Here is a 20,589-nt window from a genome sequence, read left to right as displayed (position 1 = left end):
ACTCGCGGAGGCCACATCGTGAGAAGTCTGCCCCCGACCCCAACTACCTCTTCAAAGTTCCCCTCCATGGGCTTGTAGGCAAGCAGCAGCACTGAGCGCATCAGGTCGCCCACCAGGATGAAGTCGCCCTTGGTCTTCAGGTAGAGGGCCATGATGTTGTTGTAGTGATTGCACTCGGTGCGAAGCTCCTTCTCTGTTGTCCACTCATAAAGCCGCACCTGGGAAGGACATCCCGTTTCTCTCAACCCGAGGGGCCCCAAACCTCTCAGAACGGCCCCTGTCCCCCTCTTCAAGCCTCCATGTGCAGCACCATTTACCGGAGTGCAGCATGGGAGGTGAGCCGGCTTGCTGCGGAACTTGCGTGAATATTTTATTTTGGTATTACACACTTACGAGATACGAAAATAGAGTGAGCACGTCAAACTGGTAATAAATTTTCCTTTACATAAAAAAAATGAGTCCAGTGTCAAGAAAGATACCAAGTAAACAGTAACGCAAGCAATACTAAAGACACAACAAAAGATGGTCTTCTCGTGACTGACAGTTGAGAACTGACCTACAGAAATATTTCTGGAGAAAGAAGATCCATCTTGATCAGAAAGGAACAAGATCACCTCCCGACGAACCGTCTTTTCTGAACCCTTCTCAGAACATATGTTCTTAGAACATTCTGACGTGAACCCAATGAGCAGAGAAAATGGAATAGAAAGTCCAACAGAAACATGGTCAAATAACTCAAGGACTCTTTCAAATAACTGAAGGCTCAGGTCTTTATCCCAGGGTCGTGGGATCAAGCCCTGCATTGGCCTCTACACTGAGCGTGGAGCCTGCTTAAGATTCTCTCTCCCTCTCTCCGCCCTCTTCCACTTGCACGAGTGTGTGCGCTCAAGAAAGAAAGAGAGAAAGAAGAGAGAGGAAGGAAGGAAGGGCCCAAAGAACTAGATCTGTGGCCACCCCTCCACCCAAAGAGTTTTCCCCCCTTTTTTCTTCTCCACTGCTGTGTTTCTTCAGTTACAACCACACCTCCAAACTAATGCAGATGCTTTACAATCCAGCAGACAAACAGATACATATTCGGCACAACCCAGTCAGAGGACTCCACTCCCTGGAGAAGCCTGCCCTGGCAGACCCCCAGGATCCAGGTGGCCCCGCGCAAGGCTTCGGCACATACAGGAACTGCTGGACAGAATATATTAAGCCATGATTTCTCAGGGTATGTGTAATGAAACCGGACTCCAAAGAGGCGCCTGCCCTCCAAGAGTCACGCGTGACAATTACAATGGCTACCACACCTCCATCGGCAGGGTCATGGGTACCCAGAGCCCCCCATCTTTGGGTAAGCCCACTCCAAGAGTGGAGTAAAAATGGGGCCAAACACTCAACATGCTCCCGGCAACACCCCCCACCCCCTTCATTCGCAGTCTGTCTACTCTGGAGACAGTCAAAACCAAGGTCAGACACCACCAAAAATCCAGGATGTCCACTCTTTAACCCAGCAGGTTCTGTCTGCTATCTAATATGGCAGCCACTAGCCACAGGTAGCTACAAAACACCTCAAATGTGGCCAGCCCAAACTGAGATGTGCTTTAAGAGCAAAAACACAAAGCAGGTTTTGAAGTCTCTGTATGAATAACTCACAAAATACCTCCCTAATAATTTTTGCATTGACTACATGTTGAAACGATAGTTTGTACCTATTGGGTTAAATAAAATACATTCCTCAAGTCAATTTCATCTACCCTTCACTTTTACTCACGTGACAACAAGATAGTCTAAAATTACACCTGCAACTCCTATGGGAGCTCCGTTAGACAGCAATGGTCTAGGTCTAGCCACCTCTTCCCTAACCTCGCATTCCACCCCCCCACCCCCCCACGTCCCGCGCACAGGCTCTGCACCCGCTTGCTGGAGCACAGTCCCTGGGCAGCCTCCTCTCTGGCCAATCTCCTTTCTCTCAGACGTGGCTCTTTTCACAAGGACTCCAAGCCCTCTCAACTTCTCCCTGCCCCTGTCCCCTGTACTGCCGAGGCTGGAGGAAAGACAGGCTTCCAAGCACTCCCAGCCGGTCCTTTCTCACCTCCATCCTGCCTCCTCCCTGACATGCCATCCAGAAGCCCACCCCCTCAGACTCTGCCAGCCCCAGAGCAGCCATGCACACCCCCACCCCACCACTCTCCCCCACACAGCCTTCCTGGGATCCTTGGTGACTTTCACACTCATAGAAAAGGCCCAATACCGACTCCTTTCCTCTCCTCACCCCCCTCTCCTCACGTATCTTGTCCATCCAACAGTCACCCTCAGAACCTGCCACTACACGATTCCAGAATCTTGTGTCCTTGGTTTCACCGCCTCTCAGACCACTCACAGACAGCCAGCTCCTTCTACTTCCCAGTAACCGGATACTCTCCTGGTCCGCGGCCCTCCAGGTCCTGAGGCTACGAGCCATACCTCCTGAACCCTCTACTCCCCCCGTTTCCACCCTTTCTCTCAGCTCCTTCGGAGGGTAGACACAACCAAGTGGGCCGGTGCTTCCGACATCCGGGGCCCACAGGGGTACTGCGTCCCACCTCCCATCGGTCTACTCAAAAACACAGCTCCGGCACCTCGTGTCTAATGGACCGTTCTCGTCCACACAGAAGCGTGCAGCCGTGTTTCCAAGCTTGAAAAGCTAACAACTCTCTTGTCCTGCCACCCCTGCAGTCACCCCATTACTCTTTTCTCCCTTCAACACCAACTCCCTGAAAGCGGTTCTAACGCCAGCAGCCCTCTCCTCCCAGTCCTGGTCGAACGCTCCTCTCCCAGCTTTCCACCCCACTGCCCACCCAGAGTTGCTCTGGCCGAGGGCAGCAATACCTTCCACGGTGGCAAAACCAGAGGCCAACTCGTAACCCTTACGTTACCTGACTTCTGACAGCACCTGTAATTTATCAATTCGCCCCCACCCGAAATTCTTTCTGTGGCTTCCAGAACACTTTTCTCTCTTGGTTCCTCTCCTACTTCATTCCTCACCCCTTCTGCGTTTGGCTCGTTCTTCCCCATCACCCCAACTTATGGGCCGGAGGATCCCAGGGCTCGGCCTTCTGGTCCCTCCTCTACCCACTCTCAGCATGTGGATGATCTTGGGTGACCTCATCCACACTGCTGGCTTATTTATTTATTTTAGTGTTCATTTATTTTTAAGACCTAGAGAGACAGAGCGTGAGCGGGGGAGGGGCAGAGAGAGCGAGACACAGAATCCAAAGCAGGCTCCAGGCTCTGAGCTGTCAGCACAGAGCCCGACACGGGGCTTGAACCCACAAACCGCAAGATCATGACCTGAGCGAAGTTGGACCTTAACCGACTGAGCCACCCGTGCACCCAACACACTGCCGGCTTTAAGTGCCGTGTCATAACCGCTGCCCTGCCATCTCTAGCCCATCCGGCAACCATCGTGACGTCTTCGCTAACGTGACTACAGAAACCCAGGAGGTCCAAAACCAGGAAACCTCTGGTTTCCTCACTGGGACACAGAAAAATACCTTTGGTCTCTGCCCCCAGTTCCTGACCTAGAGTGCTCCCAAAACCCTTGTAACTTCCTAAATGAGAGCAGCATTTTACACTGAGCTCCTAAATCCCCCGGAATTTCCCGGGTGACAAGAGTCCTTGGTTCTAATGAGGTGCCTCTTGGTGGTTCCTGGATAGTTCAGGACGTGGGCCGGTGCCCATGATTAGAAGCCTGGACCTGTTGGCCCCCCTCCCCCATCCTCTGGGGAAGGGAGAGACCGGAGATTCAGTTAACGATCGATCATGCCTGTGTGCCGGAGCCCTCCCTACTTTCTCCAGCGCCCCTGCTCCCAGAAACCAGCTGCTGCTGTCTGCATCAGCACTACCGCCTGACAGATCTCACCGCTGCTGCCCTTGGGCTCCTCCGGCCTTTCCTAAGATGTCAAGTGATCTTTCCAAGACAGAAGTCCAACCACATCCAAGCATTTGCTCAAACCCTCTAGAAGTCTCCATCATCCTCACAGTAAAACCCCAAAGTCCTTAAACAGCCTATCAGGCCCCTGGCTGCCCCTCTGACCCCCCTGCCTGCCCCAGCTCGCTCCCACGCAGACAGCAGGACCGCTCCTACCTCCCACTCCTCGCACTTGGCTTCTCCGAGACACAGGCATGGCTTCTCCGTCCCTCAGGAACCTGCCCGGATGTCACTTTCTCAGCAAGAACCGCCCCCCACCCCCAACCATGTGATGAAATAGCAGTCCCCACCCCATGCTGCTTCTGGCACTTCCTCAGTCCCTGCCCCACTTTTATCTCTCATCGTCTCAAGAACAGATATGTGTACTAGCTGCTCGTAGGTCCCAGAACCAGCTCTTTGTCCACTGCTACATCTCACACCTATAGTGGACTGTTTCACGGGACCAGTACTTCTGGGACGTACCGAGGGTAATAACACGGCTTGGCTCACCTTGTTCCGTACAGATGGAATAGTCCCCCGCCACGGCCCACTCGCAAGCACAGGGACTGCAGCCCGCACCCTGTTCTCAATACCCACAGCGCTCAGGATCTGATAGGCACGGGGGGCTCCCGTAACCAAGGCCAAGAGCTGGGCCAACCCGAGCTCCCCAGATGCCCAGCTGCGCCCTCCATCCCCCCGACCCTGTCATCCTTAGCATCTGACACATAGGCAGCCTCGGGGAACGTGAAAGAGACATGCTCTGTAGACGATAGGGTGCAACCCAGGGCGTGACACCAAGCGGCCTCACCGTGCTATTGATGCTGGCTAACAGCTTCCCGTTGAATTCCACCATGGAGTACACGGCCCCTTTCACTTCCTTCTCAGCCACAGTCTGTAGTTTTCCTGAGGGGAGAGAGAAGAGACTCTGAGTCTCCTTTAGGAGCCCACACTTTAACTCATCAAAAGAATCCTGATTCCCCCTCTGGCTCTAATTCCTGCTCCCAAACCACGCATCTGAATGCAGGAAGTAGAGTCAGTGTCTCCTGGGGTTAACCACCACCACAGCTATGAGCCCCAACAGAATGTGCAGCGACTCCACGCTGTGTCCAAGATCTGCCGCCCCCAAAATTGCAGCTCCGACTCCCAAGATGGAGACCACATTCCATCTCAGCCATCTGAGCTGAGATTTTGGGGCTGATAGTGAGTCCTGAGAACCCTCTTGGGTAGGGGAGATGAGAAGAGACAGATGTGCACACGAAGCACTAAAGCTGCAACAGGACCCACACGGCTGAGCAACCAAGTGCAAAGCAAACCTAGGATTCCTCTCCTTCTGGCCGCTCGATTCTCTTACCGTACTTCACCTCCCCCGCCCCCGCCCCCACCCGTCTTCCCTTCAAAGAGTAGAAAAGGAAGAAACGCAAGCTAGATTTTACTTGTGGGTCTGCCGCCCCCCTCTGTGAAAACTGATTCAGATCAGCAGCAGCTTCAGTGGCAGAACACAAAGTCTCGTGGCACAGCAATCAATCCAGACTCTTCCGCTGCTTCACCAAGGCCCTGAACCCAAACGGTCTCACTTTCCCAGATGTCAGATCTCTCAAAGGCTGGGGACGGTGCCCACTTACCGTCGGAATACTGAAAGACCACGATCCGACCCTGCTTGGGCTCCGCCTCTTCGGGATACACCATGGCCGTGCCCACGATGAAGTACGTGTTGGGGTCTTTGCCCAGCTTGCAGGAGACCAGGCTGAGGGCGTACTCGTTCTGCAGAAACTGGTGGGCATGAAGCACTGGAAGGAGACCGGGAGGCGTGACTGGCTGCTGAGCCCCACACACAGGTACCCCTGTGCTCCAGGGAGGCCCCCAGCTGGGCTCCGAGCACGGCGCGGGCGGTGCCGGGACGCCGCCTCCAGCTGCTCCTGTCCCCTCAGCCTGTCTCCGTCCCTCACCAGCCTGTGCTGACGGGAGGCGGCCCGGCACCCTGCACGCCCGGCCAACCCAGAGGTCCCACCCCTCCTTTCTTCTCCTCCTCCTGGGAGGGTCTGCCACGAGGTTTACCCAACTTCGGAACCTATGAGAGCCTAGAACCGGCTAGCTGAGGGAGGAGGACGTGGGCAGCAAAGGACAGAAAGAGCTCATCTGCACCTTCGAAGGTGTGCTGGTCAATGATGAGGAGGTTGTGCACCTCCACCTCTTCTCCAAAGGAGGTCTCGTGAGGCGCTGTGCTGCTGGAGAACAGCTTGCTGGAGCTGACACTGCTGGACAGGGCCTGAGAACACAGAACGCACGCGCCCTCTCAAAAGGAGAACGGGAGGGGGTCGGCCAGGACCAGGGGACAGAAGCGGATCTGAAGGAGGAAATCTCAAGGCTGGCAGCTCGAGGGGAGCCAGAAGAACAGAGAGCTTCGGAGAGGACACGGGGACCGAGGATAAGGAGCCAAATCCCGTACAAAATTGCCACAGCAGTCCAACACAGAAGAGCCTGAGGGTCGCTAACGGCCATTAAGACAGTGATGGCAAGTCGCTCGAACAAAGCGAATGAAGAACTAAGGCAACCTAGCGAGGGGAGAGACTCCAGCTCTGCCGATGGGAAGCGCGGGAAGCAGGTGAAATAAAGACAGGTGTAAAGACCTTATGCTCTGGGTTAAGGAGAGATGGTTCCAGCACAGACGTCTGGGAGCAAGAAAAGCAGAGAACACGCGGAACTAAAGCGTCAGCTAACACCGCCACTGAGTCTATCACGCGGGGCCGCAGACTGGCACCCGTATTTCACAGATGAGAAATCTGAACTTTAGGTTTGCCCAAGGTCACACAGCTAGCAGTAAACCCTGAAGACAGTTCTGCCAGACTCCAGACCCCGCCTCTTACCTGTTATGCTAACGCTGCCCCCCGTTACTCATACCTACGAAGCCCTCAAATTGATGAACCAAGAGAATTACTCATCCTGCAAGGCTACGGACTAGCAAAATCACGGACTTCCACACTTATCCCAAATTCTTCTCAACCCTCTGATGAGGGTGCCAAATCCAGCTCGCTGCCTGTCTTTATAACACGGTGTTACTGGAACCCAGCTATCCTACCTGTGTCGACGGCTGCTTCCGTAACGGCCGACTGGAGGAGTCGTTCCCACAGGGCCGACAAAGCCGCACCCATTATGTGACCCTTTACTGAAGAGTTTGCCAGCCCTGCTGTGATGCCATCTTTCTGTGTCCATGCCCTCACCTGGGTGCTGGCACTGGGCCTCAGGGCCGTTGTGCCCCCACTCGTGTCCTGGACTTCAATCCGGCTAGAAAGGACCCCGAAGCACTGGGACACTTCCTGATAGCAGATCTTCCTGGAGAACAGGTGCGGACAGTGCCTCTCAGAACAGGTCTGAAGCGCCCACACCGACGCCCAGATGGCTGAGCTCCGCGGCCCTCCTCCCCTGGCCCTCACCTGGGGGACTCGTAGAGGGGGACCGTGCGAATGTGCAGCTTCTGGATCTCGTCGATGGTGCCAATGGTGAGGGTGCTATTGTTGGCCAGTGCCAGGCTGGAAAGAAGGGTCTGGGTTTAGATTGAGTAGACCCAAGGAAGGAAAGGATTCTACGAGGCAACTCCGTAAGGGGAAGAAAAACAAGGCAGAATTACACTAGCTTACTCGTTAGTGGTTCTCAACTTTGACTCTATGCTAAAAATCATGAGGGGGTGGAGAAGGGGGCGATCTTGAAACATTCAGATCCCTGGTCTCACTGCCACCCCCCATCTCACTAATAAGTCTGGTTGGGCCTAGGCTGAGATTTTTTTTTTTTAATGTTTATTTACTTTTGAGAGACAGAGTGCAAGCAAGGGAGGGGCAGAGAGAGAGGAAGACAGAGGATCTAAAGTGGGATCAGTGCTGACAGCAGAGAGCCTGATGAAACTCACAAAACTGTGAGATCAGGACCTGAGCCACTCAACTGACTGACCCACCCAGGGTTGAGATTTTTAACTGCTTTCCATTTAATGCTAAAAATGTAGCTACAGAATCTACAACTAGGATCCTCAAAATCTCATTTGCATCAGAATGAGCGAGAGTGCTGGGCCCCACCCCCAGGGTCTCTGATTAAGGGGAGTTTACTGGAGCTGGAGCTGCAGGAGTGGGGGGGGGGGGGCACGTGGGGAGGATCATACTATGAGAAACCCAGCTCTAGAAGAATACACAATCATTTCTAAATCAGGGGTTCAGAAACCAACTAACCATCTGAATCACTAGGGAGGTTTCCTGAAAATATAGATTCTAGGACTGAACCCCAGATCTACTGAATCAGAATCTAAAAAGGAGTCAAAAGAAATCTGTACTTTTTATAAAGCATCCCAGGGATTTCTAATAGGCAGCCAGAGCTGAGAACCTCTGTTCTACATTTCTCATCTTAGCTATTTACAGATTCAACTTTGGGAAAAGGCTAGAGGACAAGGGTTTGAGGAAAACATCATGACGCCCTCCATCAACGGCATCTGTTGAAGAAAGAAAAAGAGGCTCACCTGTCAGGATAGCCATCAGAGTTGAGGGGACACATGTAGTTGACTTCCTTGAGGTTGACATTGGAGAAGACCAATTTGTGGTTGCTGCTGTAGATGACAGTGGGGCGGTCAGAGCAAGCAAAGACGTTGGTGGTAGAGAGAGAACGGAAAGTCCTCAATACCGTGGGCTGGGTGCCCAGAGTCACCTTCTTCCGATCGCTCAACAGGCCTACAGAAAGAACGGCATCAGGAGAGAGAAGGACAGGACGCGGGACAAACAGCTGGGCCGTGGAGGTTCAAGAGCAGTGGGCCGAGGCTAAGGCCACTAACTGCTCACTCCTGATTTCTCATAGACTCCCCGTCCAAAGTGTTCTGCTCACCCGTCTCAATGTTGAGCCCGAAGTAGAAAAGTGCCCCATCTCCCAAGGCACAAAGGAGGTAGTGGCTGCTCTCAAAAGTGGTCATCAGGATGGAACGAGGAATGATCTCTGTGGGAGAGGGGCACGTCAAGATCTTGCTCCACATTCTGACTTGGATCCCAACCCCTAAAGGGTCCTCAGGAGACACCTACCTCCACCCAGCATCTCTTTGTGCAGTAGCTCAAAAGAGGGCAGCTTCAAGATACGTGCAGAGATGTCTGTCCACAGGCCAATGGCACAAAGAGGGGACAGCCCGTTGCTGTCCCCCAGTGGGGTGATGTCCAAGCAGGCCACTTCGTGTTCCATCTCTGTGTGGCTGAACAAAGAGGAAGATGGCAGAGGAAGGACTCCGAGGATGAACGAAGACCCAGAGAACAGGAGAGGAAAGGCAGAGCAGACCGACCGGCACACACCTGATCTGCCGGAGCTCCTGAGGGTGGATCTGCAGGTAGTAGAGGGCCCTTCCCACGGCCACCACCACCTGGCTGCTGTTGCAGGAGGCCACGCTGATGTTCTTGCCCTGAGGCTCCTTCCACTCACTGACCAGAGCTTTGGGCTCTTGAGAGACCAACCTCACAGATGCTGACGTGATCTAGAAAAAAGAAGAGCAGTGTCTCCAAGCACCTGCTGGGATCCATCCACAAGGGGGAAGGTGGTAAAGGCTGCCCTAGTGGAGCCCTAAAAGTAAACTAGGGAAGTCCTCTCTGCCATGTATTTTTCTTCCCCAAACACCTAGAACGATTAGTTCCAATAGATGCCATCTGTCGCTGAAGCCCTGAAGAAGGCTGGCTTAAAACCACTTCCAGCTGACATACTGGAAAAAAAAGGTAACCTGATTCATTCTGATGAAGTCTTGGGAAAACTATCAACAGAGGAAGACCCCGTGACTACCGGCCTAGCAGTCTTTCTCAAACCAAAAATCAGTCTTCTAAAATAGTCAAGCTCTTTACTATACATGAACCATTAAAATGCTTTAAAATTTGGAGGCTCCGGGCTGGCTCGGTCGGTGGAAGAGTGCGACTCTTGATCTCAGGGTCATGAGTTCAAGCCCCATCTTGGGTGTGGAGATCACTTAAAACTAAGATCTTAAGGGGAGGGGTGCCTGGGTGGCTCAGTCGGTTTGAGCGTTTGACTTCGACTCAGGTCATTAACTACTGGTTCGTGAGTTCATGCCCCACATCAGGCTCTGTGTGGACAAGCTCAGAGCCTGAGTTTGCTTCAGATTCTGTGTCTCCCCTTCTCTGTTCCTCCCCCACTTGCACTCTCTCTCTCTCTCTCAAAAATAAACATTAAAAAAAAAAAAAAATTTAAAAAAAGTCTTAAGGGGAGCCTGGATGGCTCAGTTGGTTAAGCATCTGACTCTTGGTTTCGGCTCTGGTCACGCTCTCACGGTTCGTGAGGTTGGGATCTGTGCTGACAGAACAGAGCCTGCTTAGGATTCTCTCCTTCCACCCCTCCTCCATCCTCTCAAAATAAATAAACGTTAAAAAAATAAAACCCTTTACAAAAGGCTACGAAATTATGTTGAAATAAGTTTAATGAATCTATCTCATCACTGAAATAAAATAAAAAGCAAGTTGATGACAGTGTAATGTCATTGATTCATCTCACCTATCAAAACTGAGTTCCTATTTAAAGAGTAAAGCCCTTTAATAACAGACACACGAACTGGTGCCAGTCTTCAGGCCACTAGTTAGAAAACACTGACAAAGCAATGAATCAGTATCTGGGCATCTCCCACACTTGGTCCAGAAACCAACAGAACCTTCTCTCTGGCTTTTACCAAATCCACCACTGCCTGCCGACTAACAGGAAGACCCAAGTGGATAAAAAGATGGAGACAAGTTCATTAATCCTCAGGCACACAAACGCCATGCCCGACACCGGCAAACACTGACAGTTAAGGAAAGTGCAAAAGGTTGAGGGGATGTGCAAAAAGTGAAGAGAGCCAGGGGTCACTCCAAACTGAAAACAACGAAGGCGTGGGAAGGCGCTCAGAAATCAGGCTCCCGGGGCTAACAAGCGCCAAAAGGACACCTGACCCCCGTGTCACGTATATATTTAAAACAAAATCAGAATACAGTAAGTTCTCGTTCTAACAACGTGGAGAGTGTTGCTGACAATCATATATGGACGGGAGCATTAGGACTAAATAGGTGTGTGTTACTATTAGAACAAGGGAAAAAATACGTCTCATAAAATAAGCATAATCAGCGGTTTGCCCAAATGTGGCACCCCAAACCATAAAAATGTTACGATCCCAGTCTATAAAAGAGAATGTGAATAAATACGATATACATACATTTCAGAAAAAAACAAAGTTAAAAGGAACAACTCCAAAATTAACCCACCACTGGGTGGTAGGTCATCGAGTAATTTTAATTTTCTTTCCCTAGGATTCCTGTTACTTTCAGAGTCATAACCATGGACTGTCTTAAAATCCTATGGTGCTCTAGACTGCACTGTAGGTCAAATTCAAGTAAACAGCGCTTGCCCCTTTCTCAGTTACCTGGATAAGTTGCTGATGAGCCACGTTGCCACAGAAGAAAGTCTGCTGATCATCCACGAAACCCATCAGTTCGGTTTCCTCCACCTCCTCTCCGTTCAACATGAGAACTCTGCGGCAGAAGGGAAGGCCCAGGTCAGCCGGCCTGGCTTCCCCACCTTGCACCCTTCACAGGAGCCCCTGGAGCTGGCATCAGACTCACCCTTACCTTGTCTGGCCCACAAATGAGAGCACCAGAGTGTCATCAGTCTCCCGGTTAGGATCAGACCGCAGCGGCCACAGACCTGGAAGAAAGATCAAGGAGTAAGACTCAGAGCACAGCCCAACACTCGGCTCCCCACATCTAAGGAAGGGCAGCCTGGCCCCAAGGAGCGGGAACTTTGTGGAGTCCGTCCTAAAGCTGAAATACCCACTCTGTTCTTTCCTGGCTTTAAGACCCTGAAGAAGTTATTTTTAAAACTGTTTTGAGCCTAATATTTTTAAGTTTTTCATTTAATTTGGAAGAGGAGAATACATTTCTAGGACTCAAAATCAAAATCTGTTCTTAAAATGTGTACACAGAGGTTCCATTCCTATACCTCTCCCTGAAACCTATCCGCCAAATAAGTCATCAATAGTCTCTTGTTTATTCTTCAAAAAGAAAAAAAATTTTATAAGGAAATTGGCAGTATGTTACAAGCAAATACAAATACAAGAGATGTCTGGCTGTCTCAGTCCGTGGAGCATGCAGCTTCTTGACCTCAGGGTTGTGGGTTCGAGCCCCATATTGGGTGTCGACATTACTTAAAAATAAAACCTTAACAAGTACGTACGTACATACATATGTACATATACACACATACACATATATACACACATAAATATACGTACATGTACACACACATATACACATATATACATACACACACACACACACGTATACACATACACACACACACACACACACACAACAGCCTATCGTACACTGTTTGGCACCATACTTTTCCACTTTGTATTAAGCCCTTATCAAAACTGAACAGTACTTTGTTTTTAACAGATGCACAGCATTTAAATATACAGACACACCAGTTTATTATTAAGTCTTATCTGATGGACACTTTTTCAGTATTTTGCACACAATCCCACAACAAATGATCTTGTATTTATGTCATTCCGTACATACGAAGGTCTATGGGGTAGATTCCTAGAAACAGGATTGTCTATAAATCATTAAATGCATGTGTAGTTTTGGCAATATTACCAATAAGCATGCTTATTTCCTCACAGCCTCACCAACAGTGTTGTCAAACTTTTGGATTCTGGTCACCTGGTGAAGAATGGTATTGCTACTCAGTTCGAATTTGCACTTCCCTTATTACAGGTAAGGCCCGTTACCCGTCTATGCATGTTCTCCTACAATTTGGGGACAGGAATTTTTGGTGATCCCCTTTATAGAAATGTTTGGATAAATTAGGGAGGTTAGGCCTTTGTCTATAAGGTAAAGTACAAACGTTTTTATCTGGTGTGCCATCTCTCATGACTTAACCTTACAGAGTTTGGTTTCTGCCATGCAGAAGTGTTTTACTTTTATGTTGCTGAATTAACCAATCATTCCCTTTGCTTCTGTACTGGAGTCATATTTTAAAAGACCTTCCCCACTAAATTATAAAGGGGGGGTACCTAGGTGGCTCAGTCGGTTAAGGGTCTGACCCTTGACCGGCTCAGGTCACGATTTCGCGGTTCCTGAATTCAAGCCCCACGTCAGCTCTGCACTGACAGAGTGGAGCCTGTTAGGGATTTTGTCTCCTGCTTGCTACCTCTCTTTCAAAACAAATAAAAATTTTAAAAAAATAATAAAACAAATAAAATTATAAAGGAATTCAACTTTTTCTTTTAACTTTTCTATAGCTGTTTTTCAAAAAAGAAATTTTTATGTTTATTTATTTTTGTACAGTCTCCTTTTTACATGGAGTCTGATCCATGTGGATTCCAGTAAGGTATACAAAGTACAGCACAGATCCAAACTCATCTTTCCCCGGTTGATGACTGGGAACACCATTCATTAAAAACCATTCATAAAAGAATCATCTTGGGGCATCTGGGTGGCTCAGTTGGTTGAGTGTCCGACATGGACTCCGATCATGATCTCACAGCTCGTGGGGCTCACTGCTGTCAGCACACGGCCCACTTAGGATCCCCCGTCCTCCTCTCTCTCTGCCCCTCCCCTGCCGGTGCTATCTCCAACATAAATAAACATAAGAAATCATCTTTGGGGCCCGTGGGTGCCTCAGCTGGCTGAGTGTCCAACTCTTGATTTCGGCTCAGGTCATGGTCTTACAGGTTGTGAGATTGAGCCCCTGGTCAGGCTCTGTGCCGACAGCACAGCACCTGCTTGGGATTGTCTCCCTCTCTCTTTGCCCCTCCCCAACGCATGTGTGATCTCTCTCTCAAAATAAATAAACTTAAAAAAAAAATCATCTCTAGCTCACTGAACTGAGACACCACCATTGTATACTTAATTCCCACATGTAACTATGTCTATTTCTGGACTTTTTTTTAATTTTTGGATGTTTGAATTTTTTTAATTTCGGGAGTTTTGCTCAAGGAACCCTGCCTGTTAGTGCACCGAAACCACACTTTTTATTCACTGAGGTTTAATGGCACATTTTAGTATCTGGTAGGGCTAGTCCCATCTCCTGGCTTTTCTTGCTTCTCCCTTTTTCCATTTGGACCTTGGATTATCTAGGTCAAGAAAAAAAAAAACAAAAAAAAAAAACCCTGATATTTTATTGAGATACATGAAATATAAAAATAGGTCAAGGACTACTTTACAATTTCATTTATAGCACGTTGGCATGTCTTTTTTTCATCTGACCAAGCTATCCTTTGAACCTTTAAGGAGTATTTTAATGTTTTCCCTGTAGAAGTTTTGCACACTTTTTATAAAGTTTATTCCTTGGTATTTTGCCTTTTTACTGCTATTGTAAATTGGCTCCTTCCCTCCACTATACCTTCTAATGGACTGTGTTTTCACGTGAAAGCTATTAACTTTAGTACGTTAATTTTATATCCTACCACCTTAATGAATTGTTGTGTAGTTTTCCAGTCAATTCTCCTGGGTTTTGTAGTTTTACGATCTCTTCCTTTCTAACTCATAAACCTCTATTTTATTTATCCGTTTCCATCCTCTTATTTAACAGTCTTTTTTTCTGATGTGTCTCTCTCTCTATGTATATATCTTTGGTTTTGCTTTATGATTCAATCTGATCGTCTTTCTCCTTTAATAGGTGAGTTTTAACCAATTCACATTTACTTAACATGACATATCAGATTTTTCAGACACCCATGCAGATGTATAGCTGTTCTGTCATATTACCCTGGGTCACATCTACTGCCTATATATCATAAAAGCCTTTCACTATATGGTCTTTCTTCGATCTTGATTATTATAGTTCTCCCGGAATTTAGGTTTTTACTTTTGTTCTACAAGTTCCCTTTACACTATATGCACTTGTATGTGATGTTCTCAGTCTCCTCTTTTTTCAGGGATTCTATTAGTTCCCTTATAGAAACGTTCAATTTAACTTAGAAACTTTCCTATTTCTCTACTCCATTATCCAATTTTGGTCAATAATATATATTTTCGAGTTTATTTTGGCACTTATAAATACGTTTAAGCTTCTACCACTGATTTGTCTTTTCCATTTTTTTTTAATTCTTCATCTGACCTGCTTTCCTCTAGCTCCCACCCAAGTGCCTTCACAACTCGTAATGAGACCAAAGATCAAGGTCACTCAACTAAGAATTGCACCCTACATCCACCAAAAGGTTACCTTTGATGCCTGGTAAGTCAATGCTGGCATGCTCGTGGATTCCAATTCCATTTCGGATGATCCGCAAGGAACCTTCCTTGAAAGCCCCAGAGCAAGTAACCAGCTGCAAATAGAGAAAGCGTTTCTAAATACCCCCTCGCAAGCCTGGGGCCATCATACTGATGCCCAGAAAGTAAACCCAATGACCCTTCCAGTGGAGCTAAGTTTGAGGATGCAGACTTGGCAGAGGCTGATGTCCAAGTCCCTCAAATTTTCCAAGCAGACAGGACATTCTAGTCCAAGAAGCAAAAAGCAACTACCACTGCTCCTAGCAAGGTGGCTTCCATCATTGGAACCTAGAGTGTACTAGAAAGAACACAGGATCTAGACTCAGACACACCTGCCATTTGGGGGTTATGGGACCTTGGACAAGTTCCTTGATCTTTCTCAGTCCCAAGTCTCCTCACTTCTGAAACAGCCAAGAATTCCTATCTAATAGGGTGCTCGTGTGATCACAGATAATGTAGATCTGTATCACCGACCTAGCGATGCACTCAACAAATGGTAGTTATCCTTGCGTCCTCGTTAGTGAGCAAGGCTCTTAAAACTTATCTTCAGTGGGCACACCCCACTCCAGATAGGCAAGTCTAGAAGAACACAGTTTGAGTGAACGTATCAACCATCCATTTCTAGGATGACCCTCTTACCTGTCCCTGCCCCTGCCTCTCCAGGTCCACCACGCACATGTCCACAATGGGTCCCAAATTAGTAAAGGTTTCCATGGCCACTACATAGGAGCCTTGTTCGTTGCTGTCAACATTGAGCTAACAAGAAAAAACAAGGTTAGTCCTGGAATGCCGCTAAGAGATCCACCCTAAAGAGACGGTTATCATCCAAGAGAAACTCTGAATCCTACAAGATCTGCCCTTCTTGTACTCCACTGGATGCTTCTAGAAGGGGATTATTGACTAAGGAACATGGTTAGCTTCTAGAAGACCCACGAACCAGTCAGGGATGTCTAATCTGTGAGTCCCATGGATGGATTTCAAAGAAGCAGTTTGGAAATTAATGTAAAACGTTTGCATGTATTTCTCTGCAGAGAAATCCAAAGTTTTCATACTCCAGAGGTGATCTGACACAATACACTATGACCTCTTTGAAGGGAGGAGCTGGGTCTTGTTTCATCATTGTATCCACTGTGCCCAGCACCTTGCCTGGCACATCTGTTGAATGAACCTTTAAGACAAAGAGCTAGTCAGGGTAGGAAGGGAAATCGACCGAGGAGACAGCTGCATAGTATGGAAACAGATGAAATGAAGAAATTCAGAGGTTCCAAACACAGGAGAAACGTGACAAAGAAGCAGTGAAGATGGCGAAAAAGCCAGAAAGAAGAAAGTATCTTCTCACCTTCACAAGCTGGGAGTCACCGAGGCGAGACCCAACGAACACAACACCATTATCGAGGTATGTCAAGCATTCGGCGATAGAGGTCTAGAAGAAAGTCAGTGGCATGAAAGGCATCAGAATGGACACTCCCTGGGAGCCCGACACTGTCCTACCACTGTCCTCTCACCTCTCAGAGGTCTGCTAAGAAAACAAACAGCTGCAGCCACGAGTCCGGAAACAATTCTCCATTTCAAATCCCCAGGCCCCACTAAACAAATGTTCCTAAGTCTCTGAAGTTTGTGACTCCACTTATCATATCCTTACAGTCAGAAAAATCTATTCTTTCTCTTGCAGGTGCCTCCTCCAAATGATCATCTTAATCCCAATGGCTCCAGTCTGCTCCTTAACTTTTTTGGGACCCTCCCCCTGGAACGGAGTGTTAGCGTTAGGTTAATCTTCCATTCCGAACGGTATCCTTTCCATTTCTCTCCCTTTGTGTGCTTCACGTAGAGCACGGCTGCCTGCGAGATTCTCCAACACCTAACTCATTTGACAACCAACTTCCGCAGCAGGACTGACCACGTGTCGCTAGGTGGTACGTAACACAGTTCCCAGTCACAGTGTGAGACCACACGCCTGGGGTCACTAGGGCGCTAGCAGAAGACAGCAGGGCAGGGACCAGCCCGACCTCTCCAAGGAGCTCCACGCGGAGATCTTTGAGGGTGACGGTGCCGTCCATCTGCTCCTCCTTCTCCAAGAGCAGCATAAAGAGCCGTCCTTCCATGTCTCCCAGCAGATAGCGGGAACCATTGGGGTCCACACGATTGTGACACACGATCGTGCTTTGCTGCCAAGAGGGAAGACGTGGTCGTTAGAGATTAAGTGTCTCCCATAACCAGAGAGCAAACCCTCGTGAACCACTCCCTTTACCAAGCCCAGCCATTTCACAGGCAAGGAATCCACTTAGCAAACACTACGTGTGTGATTAAAAATGGAGACATTTTTATTCTGAAGACGATTTTCTGAGGAACTCAATACACCTGAAATGTTTTTTCACAGATTATCCTATTGGGAAATAGAAATACATAGAAAATAGGAAGCAGCGGTAAGTATTCACTGGACTATGAACACTACCACAGATTTTGTTACTTACCGTCACGACTACGAATCCCTCCCACTGCTAACGCTACCAAAGACTATGTCATTTAGCCTTTAACTTAATATTCTAATTCTTATGACTTAAAACACTGAGATTTGAAACTTTTGTGACCAATTTTTTTAAGTCTGTACAACCGATCACTCTATTACCCTCACATGACTTGAGCTCTGAGAACATTTAATCAAATCTGCAAAATCCTTCCCTTCGTAAAGTCGCCCCAGTAGACGGGAAGAGTAAGCCTCCTTCGATTACTACTTCCTTCTCTCGGCTAGTGGGCAAGCTCTCCATAAGCAAAACCAGGCCAGTCTCTCTTCGTATTCCCAATGCCCCACGCAGAATCTTACACACATAGTAAACGCTAGGACAGACATCTAAAAGTGTCCCTTTACAAACGGGGAGAAAGAAAGGAGCAGGGTAAGAACGAGGGCAAAAAAAAAAACAGAGAAGGAAGGAAAAGTAAAAGAGTGCCGCTCACCTTGATGATAGGAGGGGCAATCGCCAGGTATTTGTCACCGTTGTGATAGGTGATCGACTCCTGTCCAATGATGATGGCCCCTCCAAAGGGCTCTGGGACTGCAGGGGAAAGGACAGCATTAGAACGCTCAGTACTCCAGACCTGCCAAGCCCTGTAGCGTCAAGGGCACTGATCCAGCCACCTCTGGGGCAAACCTTCAGGAAATCATTATTTTTAAAAAGACAACCAAGTCCAAGGAACGTGGCGGCCTTTAACTGACGCTGTCTGGGCAATGTCAGGCTGGCATCACCTAACCCTGTATTGTTATCGTCACTCTTCCGGTGTTTCCGAGCCCCCACGGGTGGGGCGTCTCCCCTGTGCTCTTCCACCTGCACCCTCCCCCTTTCTCTCCTCAACTTTGATCTCTCGAACTCAAAACGGTTATTCTTTTTCCCGTTCCTTAGCTTACTTTCCCCCGTTACCAGGGCCACCATTTAGAAAAGCCAATTCTCACTTGAGAGTTCTAAAATTTCTCTCCTAAGCGAGACACATAACATGATGTCGAGGGCAGGATGTGGGACAAGGAGCACAGAGGCCTGGAGTCAGGCCGAGGCTTTGTCAGCCAGGCACAGGCACGGGCAAGCCCCGTGGCCCAGGCATCCCCATCTGCGAAAGACTCAGATTAGATAAGCTCCCCAGGCCACCCCGCCTCGGTTTTTCAACGTTATGCCCAGCAATGAAATAATGAGAGTAATTTCTACACACCACTCTGCAAATCAATCTCAGTACTTAACCCCGCCACCCCAAATAAAGGAAAGCTGTACTTTCTGGGAGGAGTGAAAAACAGACAATCCCGAAGACAAAAATGGGAAAAGCAAAGGAAAGCACATTTAGAAAACAGGAGACGTCAGGGCTGCTGAGTAATGCACGTGCATAATAGCATCTGAGCCCGGAAATGAAGGCGCAGAGAAGGTCAGGAAGGAGCAAGAGTAGGGAACAGACCCAGACCTGGGGGGCGGGGGCACATTTCCAAAACCCCAACCAACCTGCAATCACCATGGAAGCCTCAGCTTCTACGTTTTCCTGTTTCCAAGGGCCCTTATTGAACTCCTTCTCTCGGAGAGACACCTCATAGGTTTTCACATGCCGCCCCTGAGGGTCCTAGGTGGGGGAAAGGTGGAGTGGTTAGCCCCAACGAAGGGTGAACCCTGGACTGGACAGGAGTCCTGAAAGGGACAGGCCATCCCCACCCAGCATCTGACCGTCCTATCACATTGGCCTTACTACCCTGACCCATCCATATGCCGACAGCCACCAACTAAACCTATGACTGGGTAGGCTGAGACCCAGACCTGTTTCTAACAACTCAACCAACCAAGACAGGCGTCAGAATTAGAAAAATCAATGTGGCACGCTATACCGATCACCGTAAGAAATACAACATACACGTGTATATTCACGGGTGTGTCTAAGACATACGTTACGTCCTAGAGTCCTTGGTCTCAAGGAACTTACTATATTGAGAAGCTATATACGTCTAAGAGATTAAAAAATTTATCTGAGGGGCGCCTGGCTGGCTCGGTCCGTGGAGCATGCAATTCTTGACATCGGGGTCGTGAGTTCGAGCCCCAAACTGGGTGTAGAGATTACTTAAAAAAAAAAAAAAAAAAAGATACAATTCTTAAGTACATTCTGCAGGGGTGATGGGAGTGAGAACAGAACACAACACTACTCTACAAGGAGGTTTTAGCTAAGACCGCCAGTCCTGCCTTTGTCAACACCTTCCCCCGCTTCTCCTGAATCCTGACTCACATCAGTCCTAGGGCCATCAAAGTCACCTTTGAGGCTAGAAGAGCAGGGACGGGGAGGCTACAATCGGCCAGTGGGAGATGGCATCAACAAAGGCCAGATGGAAGTCTAAGAAGTTATGGAAAGAATTCCACAATGTGTTTCGGGGCAGGGGCCACATCTTAATCGCTGCTAATAGCTCCTGACACACTTAGAATGACTATCTTTCAACGGGCAAGTCCCTAAATGTTTCCCAAGTTGAATTTTTGGCACAAAACAGGAGATAGTGGTTTTTAGTTGAGGAAAGGTCTTCCCATCAATGACAGGGGTAAGACTGAACTTCATGAAAAGTTCAAGCTGGGGTTTGCATTTGGACCCCTGAGACATATACAGAAACGAAGATCTTTCACAACTGGCAGCCCTGAGGCTAGGAACAGACAGAATCAGCCTTGAATAACCAGCATCAATGTTTTAATGACCTGGTAATTTACAAAACTGTACACGAGAGAGAAATTCTTAAGTTTTTATTTCAGCTTCAGTAGTGAACTGTGAGCAAGATCAAACAAAATCTCCTAAAGTCGTTTCAACCTCATTCAACTGAACTTCATTCCGACCAGCCTCTGAACTCTAGCACTTAAGGGGACACTAAATAATACGCAAAAACAATCAGTGTTT

General features: G+C 48.5%; 1 protein-coding gene across 1 annotated transcript in view; it reads right to left on the bottom strand.

Annotated features, from left to right (window-relative positions):
* Positions 1 to 20,589, bottom strand: part of DDB1 (damage specific DNA binding protein 1) — a 29,462-nt gene that overhangs the window by 4,091 nt on the left and 4,782 nt on the right. Inside the window, exons 5-22 of the mRNA XM_019414579.2 lie at positions 19,173 to 19,287; positions 18,148 to 18,245; positions 17,202 to 17,360; positions 16,535 to 16,618; positions 15,835 to 15,951; positions 15,149 to 15,251; positions 11,545 to 11,620; positions 11,340 to 11,448; positions 9,244 to 9,422; positions 8,983 to 9,146; positions 8,792 to 8,899; positions 8,433 to 8,640; positions 7,366 to 7,461; positions 7,153 to 7,264; positions 6,077 to 6,200; positions 5,557 to 5,721; positions 4,743 to 4,837; positions 48 to 218 (exon numbers count right to left, since the gene is read on the bottom strand). Coding sequence (XP_019270124.1) covers positions 48 to 218; positions 4,743 to 4,837; positions 5,557 to 5,721; positions 6,077 to 6,200; positions 7,153 to 7,264; positions 7,366 to 7,461; positions 8,433 to 8,640; positions 8,792 to 8,899; positions 8,983 to 9,146; positions 9,244 to 9,422; positions 11,340 to 11,448; positions 11,545 to 11,620; positions 15,149 to 15,251; positions 15,835 to 15,951; positions 16,535 to 16,618; positions 17,202 to 17,360; positions 18,148 to 18,245; positions 19,173 to 19,287 — 2,283 coding nt within the window. The remainder of the gene's footprint in view (positions 1 to 47; positions 219 to 4,742; positions 4,838 to 5,556; positions 5,722 to 6,076; positions 6,201 to 7,152; positions 7,265 to 7,365; positions 7,462 to 8,432; positions 8,641 to 8,791; positions 8,900 to 8,982; positions 9,147 to 9,243; positions 9,423 to 11,339; positions 11,449 to 11,544; positions 11,621 to 15,148; positions 15,252 to 15,834; positions 15,952 to 16,534; positions 16,619 to 17,201; positions 17,361 to 18,147; positions 18,246 to 19,172; positions 19,288 to 20,589) is intronic.

Source organism: Panthera pardus, unplaced genomic scaffold (genome assembly GCF_024362965.1).
Source record: "Panthera pardus isolate Hobbes unplaced genomic scaffold, ASM2436296v1 HiC_scaffold_12, whole genome shotgun sequence".
NCBI lineage: Eukaryota > Metazoa > Chordata > Mammalia > Carnivora > Felidae > Panthera > Panthera pardus.
The sequence above is the reverse complement of the archived record's forward strand: the minus strand, read 5'-3'. Positions and strand labels throughout refer to the sequence as shown.